Source organism: Chelon labrosus, assembly GCF_963514085.1.
Source record: "Chelon labrosus genome assembly, chromosome: 10".
Lineage (NCBI taxonomy): Eukaryota > Metazoa > Chordata > Actinopteri > Mugiliformes > Mugilidae > Chelon > Chelon labrosus.
The window spans coordinates 14,700,549-14,713,094 of NC_140360.1; the positions used below are offsets into that span (position 1 = coordinate 14,700,549).

The 12,546-nt window shown below is 42.9% G+C and overlaps 1 protein-coding gene across 1 annotated transcript; it reads right to left on the reverse strand.

Annotated features, from left to right (window-relative positions):
• Positions 1–45: 45 nt before the first annotated feature.
• LOC311494952 (solute carrier family 26 member 6-like) lies at positions 46–8,316 on the reverse strand (the record flags this gene model as incomplete). Its single annotated transcript, XM_084554235.1, is given in 19 exon segments — positions 46–75; positions 77–180; positions 418–472; positions 600–932; positions 1,027–1,137; positions 1,306–1,398; positions 2,050–2,119; positions 2,239–2,345; positions 2,435–2,530; positions 2,646–2,723; positions 2,996–3,109; positions 4,312–4,459; positions 4,905–4,987; positions 5,198–5,350; positions 5,648–5,812; positions 5,910–6,082; positions 6,185–6,295; positions 6,658–6,797; positions 7,404–8,316. Coding segments are annotated over 19 exon segments (2,304 nt in total). The 5' UTR covers positions 7,544–8,316.
• Positions 8,317–12,546: the final 4,230 nt, after the last annotated feature.

Sequence of the window (12,546 nt, forward strand, 5' to 3'; positions counted from 1 at the left end):
CAGCAGTGGTTGGTGATGAGTAGAGATGTGCACGGTGACTTACCACTAGGCAATGAAGTCTGTCTGTCCCCTTTTTCTTGAGAATATGAAGCACTGCGTCATGAACTGTGACAAACAGCCTGCTCTTTGGGATGGAATCGGAAAAGAAATCTGCCGATTCCAGCTGTTCCACGACGCAGGCTGACATTTGACCGCACATGCAGACAGAAAGGGATGCGCGATGGTGAGAAATCATTAATGCACGGGGGGGGGCATTTTGTTATTCCAGAAATGAATATTTATGTTTGACTGACGTGTCCGACAGGGCACAATGCGGCGCCACTGAGGCGGAGTCCTTGATGCATTCATTATGAAAAGCCTCAGACTCTGCATTAAGGACATTAACTGTGTCTATGTTTTGTCTGGCGTGTACCTCACCTTGGCAGCCTGCTAGATAGATGTCCAAACCAACCTCTCCAAAGTCCCTGAAAATCTAGGAGAAAAAGACAAACATTGTTTTGTGTTTGTTTTTGTCTTCCGTTGTTCCTTTTACTGTGTATCTGTTGCAGCGCTTACATATTTGATATTTAATGATTAAATGTGTCATTTCAAATGCGTACATTTTTCAGTGTCTTCACAGAGACCGTGTCCACGAAGTTGGTCGTGGAAATGTCCAAGATGATGCTGTGCGTGCCTGATCTGCAGGCCCTTCCTTTCTCCTCATCCACGTCGTCGGAAACGTGGGTGATGCTGTCATAATCATGGCTGCCTGAGACTGAATCTGAGTCTGACGTGGTTGGGTCGGACTGGTAAGCCAAGTTAATTTGGCCTTGGCCTATAGCTGTTTCTGTTGAGTTTAAGGCTGCACCATTAACTCCAGAGTGAGGGATGTTTCTCTTAGTCATCTTCTTCAAGGTGACTGAGTTATCAGACAGGTTGTTCAAAGATTTTTTCTGCCAAAAGATTAAAAGAAAAGGGGCAAGAACCATTAGAAACTTGAAAATCATAACCTACTGGTGTCAAAATGTGTCGTTTAGAATAACACACTTGTCTCTTCGCCTCTTTTTTGGCTTGCTTTTTCTCCTTCTCTTGTTGGCGTTTCTCCTTTGCGTGTTGTTTCTTCTTTGCCGTTAGCAGCTTCCCTATTTCAATTCCGCTCTGTGCAAGAAGCCAAGCATGCCATTAAGGAGAGAGAACAGAAAGTGAGACGAGAGGGAGAGATAATGAAAGCTATTACGAGTAATGCAGATATCGGAAAGGGACTACGTTGCAACGAAACGCTCACACAGCCCACGCGCAAGCGATCGTGGACACACGTATGTACACCTTCTCTTGCAGGACCTCCAAATACATCTCAGCATTTGTGTAGTAGATAGTCGTGGACGAACGGAAGATTTTAATTCCTGGAATCTCTTTAGCCTGCAAAATCAAGAAGCAGAAGACTTCAGAAAGTCCCTGAAACACCCTGTTCCGCTCACATACGCACTTTCTTTTATTTTATTAGCTCCTGCCCCAGTTATGTTCTGACTAAACTGCTATTGAAAGTGGATGTAACTCCATCCACAGAGTGCTCCTCCAGAAATTCCAGGAAGAAAAGTGTAGTTTCTCATTTACATGTAGTATCTTGTAATGCTAGTTCTTTCTTCCTCTGACGTTTTTGTGGTCAACGCACTATAATAACTGTGAATTCTGTAATGGACCAGTCAACCCAGAGTTTGCAGCCACGCTAGAAACCCTGTGAAGTACTTAAGCACATACGCACTACGACTTGCTGTTTCCCATGATTCCCATGTCAGTTCAGCGGATTAGCATGCTAACACTGGCTACAGTGAATGTGGTTAGGTTTGAAAGTGGAAACATTTTCATGCTGATTGTGAGATTCCTAGAGAAATGGAATCACTTTCCACTGATAATGAACTCTCCTCTGAGGAAACGTTAACCCTAGATATCTGAGAATATGAATGAACAGATGCACATCTATCTACATGACTACTGTTGTGGTTTTACGATCCAATTCAACCTGCCCTCAAAGTGTCTGCGGATGAACGTGATACTAAGCAATATCTTTACCTCCTTGTAGGTGTCTGTGTCCAGATACAAGTCAGTTCCTGAAACTTTGCCCAAGATGGAGTATCGGGGCCTGAAAGGTATTAAAGTGCCATGATTACAGCAGCTCTGCGGCTCTGTGAAAATCTGATTAATGCTCCTCATTATGTTTGCATGCGCATCAATTATTAATCATTCGCGGGGTGTAGTTACGTTTGTGTTCTGAAGATGAAAGTGAGCATGGAAAAGGCAACGGAGACAGCCAGACCCAGGTCCAGGTTTAGCAGTATGGTGCTTGTGAACGTTACCAGCCACACCAACTAGAGGGCAGTATGACAGACAACACTGGGGTGAGGTGTGCACAGTCTTCAGCTGAGCAGCGTGACTCTTAGAGATGATGAAGTCTTACCAGATCAACTTTGTTGGCCTTCCACAGCATAGGTATGTCTGCAAACTGTTTGAACATTCCTTTCAAATTCACAAACACTATTGTGGATAAGACAGCCTGAGACACACACACAGAGAGATGAATTCACACGTGGTTATTAAACTGTCTGCCGGGAGAGACGCCGATCGTTAGTGAGAAATGGTACAAAATGGTACAGCAGGGAGAGTGTTACCTTGGGGAGATCTTTAAAGAGAGAGCCTATTTTCAAAACGGTGATGAGCACAATGACGGAGGATACCAGCCCTGCAACCTGACAAGACACACACGGGGGAAAACACACACTTATTGTCCAATAAAGGGTCTCAAGAAGAACATAAGATGTAATCAGTGGTAGATTACTGTGCAAAGGTTCACAGGTTTTTTAACCACTATGATTCAGACGCCTGACTGGAACCCAAATCCACATAAGACATGGCAACATATCCGCCAAGAGAATCTTTCCTCTACTTTTGGTAATGAAGCGCCTGAAGCGTTTACACAGTAATGTATTTGTGCAGTTCGATCACACGTGTTGGTTTTTACTTGTGTCTTGCCCCCTGTGCTCTCCTGGACGAGACTCCGAGACAAGGAGGAGGTCACAGCGTAACACTGAAAAAAGCCGCCGATAGCGTTACTAAATCCCAGGGCAACCAGCTCCTGGAAAAAAAAAAAAGAGAGAGAAGCAGCCAGACAGACGCTTAGCACATTGGTTAAAAAGAATAAGTTGCACATATAAAAGCAGAGCAGCAGACGACCTTTGATACCAATATAGACACGTTAATGTCAAGCCCTCGGCTGACATGTCTTGACATTTGGATCAATAAGGTTAGCGGGCTATTCGTTAAATTTATGGCCGGGTCACTGCTACGCTCCAAGCCGCGGCCAGTTTATTTAAGACAGTTGACTGGGTGAAGCTTGATGGGCATTAATTTTTTAGCAAGCCAGCTCCTCGAGGCTCTGAGTGCTCCCAACCCATCTCCCTCCAGAGCAGAATGACCCCGGTCACAGGCCCCCCCTGCAAGAGTGTTTACGTGTGAACAAGGTACTTTTAGGGATTTTTAGGGACTTTCTTTGTATGCTGGGACATTTTTTCCAGTAAACTGATGACGTAGCATGAATTGCTCACAAAAGGTAGACAGGGCGGTCCAATCCCAGGGCATAGTGCGGTATAAAGATGAGGACAATGAGAAGACAATGAATGTCCAGCCAATCCCTTAGGGGCGTTTATGTGATCCAGCTACGGCCTCTCATTACCATAAGCATGACTTGTGGCATCATGAAGAAACAAGAGAAACCTCTTTTCCTATATTCACACAAACATGCAGAAAAATTGCCATTTATGAGCAAAGTTGTTTCAAACAAGTGACTATAGCGCTAGAATAACTCATTTGTAGTTCACAGCTTCAACAAACGAGAGATAGTAACTGTTAAAAATGTGTTGAGGGAGCGGTTGGTATGACCTAAAACCATTTTTGCTTTGTTGCGTCTGTCATGCTGTTACAGCTACAGTCTGAGTCTGAGATAAAACACTGTATTGTTTTTGGAGCTTAAGCCCACAAACGACCTGAACGTAGCTTAGTTGAACTGAACCGTGCCCCAGAAACACAAAATGAAAAGATAAACCTAAATCTGTAAACTTATTCCCATCTGCAGTTAAGAAGAGGCTTGGTCCATGACACGCTGAATGCGCCGATCGGGGCCAACTGTGAGTGGCTAGAGAATAAAGTCTAATATTAGGTCATAGTTTTAGTTGTTGTAGACAGTTCGCAGACTGAAGCTGGTACTCCAAGTATTCCTCTGTCAGTTGTTGCGCACTGCGGTACTCTTACTCTCCACGGTGTGCATTTGTCTTTCCTCACCTGGTTGCTGTCCACCTTGTAGCCGTGTTTGAGGGCAAACGTTTTGCCCAGGGAAATGTTGATGGCATAGCCCACGATGGCCAAAGCAAAGGCATCACCTACAACATTGGAGAACAAGGAGGCGTCTGGAGCACGAGGGGGCTTGAGCCTGGAGCGGGGAACAAAAATGCTTTAGGTTTTTGAAATTTTTGAGGGTTAGGGTTAAGGTTAGGGATTTGAGTTGAGGTTTTCAAAGCATTTGTGGATATTACTGCAGTCTGCTGTCATGCTCTGCTCACTTTTAACTGTTTCATGACTGCTGGGGAAACCTTATTCGCCTAGGAGTTTTCATGTGAACATTTCAGGGAACTCCTTTTCTAGAAAGTAACTCACACAAAGCCGTGACCCTGTTTCTTTGTAGAGAGCGTTGCTTTGTCTTATCAGCGCCGCAGCATATCTGATAACGATGAAATGTGGAACTTTGACGTCTGCCATCTGGTAAACACTCTTTCACCAGCAGCTGTCCCTGACTTTCAACCAAATCCGGGCCCATCTCTTTCCCTTTCTGTTTTGCCCACACACACGTTTAAAGAAACACACAAAGCTGAACGTACCCACTGGGAATCTCTCCAACCACATCAATATTGTATTTACTAGGGAGTCCGCAGAAGTGGGTAATGATTGTTGCTGCGATGATCTGTTGAACAAAAAAGAGAGTTTTGGCATCATATAGCTGGGTGAATCATTACTTTCCACATATACAGCCCCTTTTCAGCAAGTTGTAAAATGAGGTCAATCCTGAATAATCTTTGTAGCCATGATGCCCCCTGCTGGACAATTAAATGAATGCACTAGCTCCTTGAGGAAATATAGAAGGAAGTGAGAAAAGAGCAAAGGGTGGACTCACAACTATGAGCTCTATAGGGATGGGCATCGGCAGCTTACGTCTGTAGCAGTCATTGATTTCTTTGGCTACGATGAGAACAGTGAGCGCCACCAGGCTAACCACCAGCTCCGGCACTTTAGTCTGGGGCAGCAACCTGCAAATATCCACCAGAGTCTGGGCAACGGAAAAAGAGAATTAACAGAGAGCTGAACAAAGACTGAAATCAAAACTGATGTTGAATTAATTTTGTAGTGATGTGCTGAATGAATCCCAGCTGTTTCCCTTAACATGTGACGCTACAGCAAGAATGCAGCTTTTTATTTTTATTTTTTGCACATTGATCGGTAACCCTGTGTCACATTCTTATTCCATGAGGAAAATGTTGCCTGGCAAGCACATGTGTCTCAGTGGGCAGAGCAGGGCCGTCAGTAAATGCAGGGTACCGAAGTGCAAGTATCATAACATACTCACATAAATGAGTGACAGAGGACCAGTGAAGCGAGATGGTTGGACTCCAAACAGATACTTGAGCTGAGAGACACACACATGGCATGCCGACGCCGTAGTGTAGCCACGAATCAGTGGCTCAGACAGGTAGGTGACCACAAAGCCGAACCGCAACACACCCAACAGGATCTTAAGACGGGACGGTAGACAGCGGGTTAATCAAAAGTAGTGACAGTGTTTCTTAGCATTTAATTCAAATCACTGATTCACACATAGAAGCACGCACCTGAAAGATTCCTGTTAAGACCGTGAGCGAGCATGCTATCTGGACTCGTTGCGCGTCCCTTGCATCGATGTCCAAACTGCCCGTCTCATTCGTCCCATTGACGATATAGTTGCTGTCTGGTGCCAGCCTTTCTGTCACACTCCCAATCATGATGCTGATCACAGCAAACGTGCCTTGGCATGCAAAACACAAGCACGTCAACCCATGCATTTACGCGCAAAGGCTGAAGGTAGAATCAGTTTAGCCGTCTACACACATGTTCCCTCTCAGCTCACCTATGGAGATGTGTCTGGAGGTACCGAAGATGAAATAGACCAGCACTGGGTACAGGGAGGTGTAAAGGCCAAACACTGGGCGCAAGGAAGCCAGAAGAGCATACGCCATGCCTGGTAAAACAAAAAAAATGTAAGCATGTTACCTTACTGAAACCAATTCAATGATTGCTAATGGAATAGTTTCACATTTGGGCTGGTTTTCTCTTTTTTGATGAGTATGAGACAGAACGGACTCCAGTAATGCCACAATTTCTTTCTTCTTCTTTCTTTATTTCTTCTCCTGCATCCAGCGTTTATGCTAAACTAACCCGAATGATGACGATGAAGGTGCCATCAATTCTCTCACGGCACTCATGCCAAGAAAGAGAACGCATGCTCCCGAATGTGGAACTTGAATGCCGAGCTAAAGTCTTATCCAAGGTGCATGGATAGACTCTGAGCTCCCTCTGGTGTACACATTCGTGCATACAAACCCTGCGGCAGATGCATGATGCCCACACTACAGCCAGATATCACATCCCCCATGGCACTTTCCCTGAAGGGGTAACGGGGCAGCCAGCCGAAGACGGGCAACCAACTCACGAGTGTGTGTTTCAGCCTGGGCACCGAACACCTGAAACAATTATTGCAGAAATACAAAACATTTATGCAGAGCCAACAAGAGACAGGCTGGATGCAAAATACAGGTATGTGTTAGTCTACAATAATGTGTTACTTTACAGTGGGACTTGAGAATTGCAACAGCTGTTACACTTTTTATCAGCCGGCCTTGTAGAAGAGTGACGCTCAGGATAACATAAGCTGCAACATATTGACGTGCTACTGTTCACCTCAGTCACCACAAATCACACAATATATTATATTAAAATGTAACAATGCCAGCCTCAGAGAAGAATTCATTTATTTTTTCCTGGACGAAGTTGAGAAACTCAATAAACTAGGTCTTATCTTCCTCTGAATGTGCACCATGTACTTGTGATCGCTCAACAGTTTTATATGGTATATCACGGGACATTGTAAAAGCTTCCAACTAAAAAATGTTTTCAAGGATTGTGCAGACTAATTAAACTAAAAATAAAGAAAGAAATAATTTGCATGCAAGTGGACAGGTTTAGCAAGCAGTTAGAAGAACATCCCATTTGTGTCCGTTTTATTTAGTTCTCTCATTTGCAAGCGTCGCCTCCCTTCTCTCGGTACACTCCTCTCTATTTTTTTTTACCTCAGGGTTTCTTTCACCCGTTCAACCAGTGTTGGCTTAGTGGACCACGTCCCTTTTTGTGCCACTTCATCCAAGCGTGGCTCATCCAGAATCTCCCTCTGCACAAAGTAGTCCGTGGGTGACAGGTCCATCTCCTCCATGTTGCCGCTTCGTCGAGCTTATTCAGCGGGCCCTTGCAAAGCTGCCGTCCTACTCTCTGCCCTAGGGTCCTATTCAGAGCTACTTACAGGTGTCACAACTGTGGGACTGTGGGAGGTACTGCCCTGTCCCTGTTCTTATAACAGAGCAGCCACCGTCCCACATGTCCCTGTTCTGCATACACACACCTGCATTAGGGTAAACCTTGGGAAAGGTTAAAAAAAACTGCAGGTAATGAACAGTATGGCAACATGCATGGCATAATGTAATGCATATTCATTAACACCCACTCTTAGTTCTATGTTGAGGAGCAAAGTTTGTACTGGAGTTTTTCTGTAATGAAGTGCTGGCCGCATTTTTGTGTACGCGCCATATTGTCCGAAACATCTTATCTTTATAGCTCACTTGGGAGATAAAGCAACAACATTTTTATTGCCAACAGCAAAAGTAGGACCTATTGCGCTACTGTGTCTAATATGTTTATTGTATTTTGTGTCTAAAGTGCCTATAATAACCAGATGACCTATGGTAATCAACAGATTTTGCATACTTCCTTGTACATTTTATTATTACGATTTATTTGTTTATGTTGTTTTTTTCCTCACTAAATCAGCGGTCACTCACTTGCTTCTTTGCTATTTTAAAGGTCACATTTTTTGCCCGCTATCTCTGAGAATAAAAATAAAATAAACCGAACAAGAAGTTACATAAGCGGATCGACGTCTTCTCACGTTTCGACCAAACTCAGACCTTACAGATTTCCTACCCTCTCATATAATCCATATCCATATACCTAAAAGTACCCAAGGTGTCACTTGAGCCTCAAGACATACGTGAAAGGGCATTTTCCTTTGAACCAAATGACCTTATAACTCACATTCATCAGTCACGCCGCTGACAGGGCCCCTTTCATCACCTGTGGGATGTTTATGTTGAGCTAGTTAACATTTAATAGGGTCTTTGTCAAAATGATTTTCAATATTGATTGGGCTTTATGATCAGTCTGTGTTTAAAGGAAAGGGAGAGGTGTGCTATAAAGTCTGAGATAAGCAGGTTTAAGGAGGAAACGTCAGTGTAGAAAAATCTGATGAGAGACAAAATCATTTTATATGAACAACATTAAAGTCTAGATTGGTTAGCATTGAGAGATGTTTGTATTTAGTGGGAAAGAGGGAAATAAATATTGAGCCGTGCATAAGTAATTTTTGTCTTTCAACTTTTAGCATCACTGTTTACTTTGAATGCAACTTGCGCAGCATAGCGGCGTGTCGTGCTTTGGCAGAAATACAGTACAATGGATGTTCTTTATGGTGTAGGCGTATCCTTTATGGTTTATGTTTTATGTGTTGTCTTTGGCGGTGAACATTTTAATGATGCTTATGTTCACTTAAGTGGTCAAAGTAAATGATCATGTCACTGGAGAATAAAACTGTATAGCCTTGTTGTATTTTATTACGTTTTATTTCATTTCAGTTCTGGACAAAGTGCTGATAAGAACAGCTTCACTCAGTGCGCCTTCTTATTTAGAGATTAATTTCAAAGCCTGTCTGTACATGCTTCACCCCTGCAGCAGCACAGTTCAGGAAGACGTTTGACGCGTTTTAAATAGTTGAATCTTAACAGGGTTTTTTTCGTCTTTGGGTTTTTATATTATCGAGTGAGCCCTGGCAAAGCCATGTCAAAGTCCTGGCTGGCAGGTAGCATGAAGGAACAACTGGCATACAGGAGTGCATTTCACTTTTGTCACTGAAATAACTAACAGCAATAGATGAGCGTTGGACATGCCACGGAACATTCTTGCACACATTAACCCCCGGTTCCTGTTACACACATGAAAATGTGCGCTGTTACAACTCTGGAACATTTTGATGACCAAGCACGGCCGAAGGGATGAACTGTGAGAACAAACATTGGTAAGCACATGCATATTCATACATAGCTCCATAAGCATTCAGTTCAGCAGAAAGCATGAGGGAGCAAACACTGTGGGGCAGATTGGTCCCGTTAAGCCCTTACATAATGTGGACAGGTTTAAGAAACAAACACAGACACAAATTTCATCCAAAATTCATCCATGTTAGACGTGTACGCTTCACCTTGTGTAACACTATTTTTAAAAAGGCCATATTGTTAGAAGACATACTCATGCTTAGATCAGCTTTCTTTGCTAAAGGTTGCATTTCTGCTACTACCAGTTGGTAGAGGCTGGATGTTTCAATCAGTCCCTATTATTTTAGCTACACACTTTGCAGGAACTCCTCAGCTTACAGCCGTGCAAGATTTATGGGAAACTAATATATGGTTGTTGATTTCTTTAACAATTCTGAATTTATTCAAATTATTGGACACCTTGTAACAGCTCCTGGCTTAAAAGCATCCCGAGTTGGTGAGTCACTTTTGTAGTGTGGCATCCAAAACACTTTAAATCTAGTTTAGTCTAAAACAAAGGAAACAAGACTTGTTTTATTTCTCTTCACGTACTGAAGTAGCCACTTGGATGAGTGGTGAAACGTATTCAAGAAAACTCAAACAAGTTCAGTTGCCTTTGTTTAAGCTTTGTTTTAGATACACCATGACCTGGATGACTCTTCACAGAATCTTCACAGACTTTTGTTGTTCTAATTCACATTAACAGCATGGATGCAGCGTTTGTATGATCTTTGTTGAAGGGAATGTTGCAACAACTTCAAAAATGGAAGAGAATGCGTTGCATAGGATAAGAAACAGGATAAACGGGCAAAGACACATATTCATGTTATCTTGACGTGATTGATGCGGGTATTATCCCCGCGCTAGTCTTCTAAGTACCGGTGTAGCTGCTGCACACCTCTTTGCTTGTATGAACTCTTATCAAAAGGTAAATAGCTAGATAGATGATTTAACTACAGGGACTAGGAGATGAAGTGTTTGTTAAGTGATAGCAAGTTAAGGGTGGAAGATTTTCTTGTGGCCAGAAAAAGTCAATGTTTTTCCTGACCCACTTTCTGGAAAAGGTTTCAGTTGTTCGCGGGAATGGCAGAACAGCTTTTCATTGTGGTTATAACTGAGTGAGAAATCGAGAAAGTGTTACTACACACTTTCGAGCTGCATTGTGGTATGGGAAGAAGAAAAAGAAGAAAAAGGATTGTAAAAAGGGTAAAAAAATAAAATACATGTCATGTAGTGCAGGCCAAACATATGTCAGTGACAATGTTTACAGTCTAATGTTTAGAAGATTACATTAGCTTTGTTCACAGTCTTATTTTTCCATGTTAGCACACAGCTGAGACTGAAGATACAGCTGGTACTTGCCATCTATGGAATGTACTTAAAGCCACAAATATGAGCCTTAGGGCAGTGCTGGAGGAAAAGGCAGAGCATGAGTAGGAGTCATTGAATAAATTAAAATGTGTGTGCACAGAATGAATGGACGGAAAGAATGAGTATTTTCTACCTCAAATTACCCCTGTTTTAAAGCAACTTTTTTGTCATATCTTTCACATCATTCAACGCTTCATTCAGTCTCTTCCTTGTCATGTGAGGCATTTCTGAGGTAAACAAGTGGCAAAAGGTCTGATTGAAGAGTGGGACTCAGAGCTGGCAGGGTGACAGTACCCCCGCCGACACATGCAAGCGATCATGTTTCACACGTGCCAGACAATGCATACACATCCTGACTAGATGTCACTAATTAATCTGCACTGCCTGTAAACTGCAAGGAGCAAAACGTCTTGCTCCCACTGTTGCGTAAAGTGGTATGCTCGACTGTGTGTGAAAACACAATTAGCCTGAAAAAACACACTATGGAACTTTAACCTCCAATAACCCGTCTGGGAAGCAGACACACACACACACCCACACACACACACACACACACACACACACACACACACACACACACCCTTCCGCATTTGAACCTGTCTACAGAATGATCATCGTGTGCTTCGTGTGTATGGATTTTTGTAACTGTTTGACCATGTGTGTTCAGTTGATGGCCTCATCGTTTGTCCAAAGATTCCCATAAAATGTTCCACAACAGTCAATGGCAGGCGCCAACAGCAGGCGTCAATGGCAGGGTCAAAGCTGCACCGAGCTGCTGAGTTACAGCCATAAAACCTGCTTTCAAGCATACTATAACTTCATGTGTTAAATAGCTACATATTCACCACTGAGTTTAGCGATTATTAAGGTTTCCAAATACGCGAGCCACGTGATATTTTTTTGTGATCATGCATATGTTTCATTTGTACACACATTCCATAATGTATATGCATGTATATATTAAATTATCCACTCTTGGTCAGAATTGTCAGTAACGATTCTTCTTCTTGGTTAGTAACCCTTATATCCCCTGTCGGTGTATATTGTATCATTGTTTCATTGTTTCATTGTTCAAAAACAAATGATGGTTCCACTGACACTGAACCGGATGGGATGGCATGTTGTTGCACAATGTTGTGGTAGCCATGATGGCTAAGTGTAGTTAGGAGTTCTGAATAGCCAAACATAATACTGGACTCACCATACCCATAAAGATGATGATTATGATGATATTCTTCTTCTTCTTCTTCTTCTGCTCCTCCTCCTCCTTCTTCTTCTTCTCCTGCTTCTCCTCTTCTCCCCCTTCTCGTTGCTCTTCTTCTCCTTCTTCTTCTCCTCCTTCTTCTCCTACTTGCTCTTCTTTTTCTCCTCCCCCTCCTTCTTCTTCTTCCTCTTCTCCTCCTACTTATTCTTCTTCTTGTTGCTCTGCTTCGTCTTCTTCTTCTTCTCCGCCTTGACCTTCTTCTTCTTCTTGCTCTTCTTCTCCCCTTCTTCTTTCCTCTTCCTCCTCTTCTTGCTCTTCTCCTTTTCCTTCTTCTCCTTCTTTTCCTTCTTCTTGCTCTTCTTCTTTTCCTTCTTCTTCTTGTTGCTCTTCTTCTCCTCCTTGTTGTTGCTCTTCTTCTTCTCCTCCTCCTTCTCTGTCTTCTTCTTCTCTTTTTTTTCCCTCTACTTCTTCCTGTTGCTCTTTTTCAGGTGATGAGCTCTG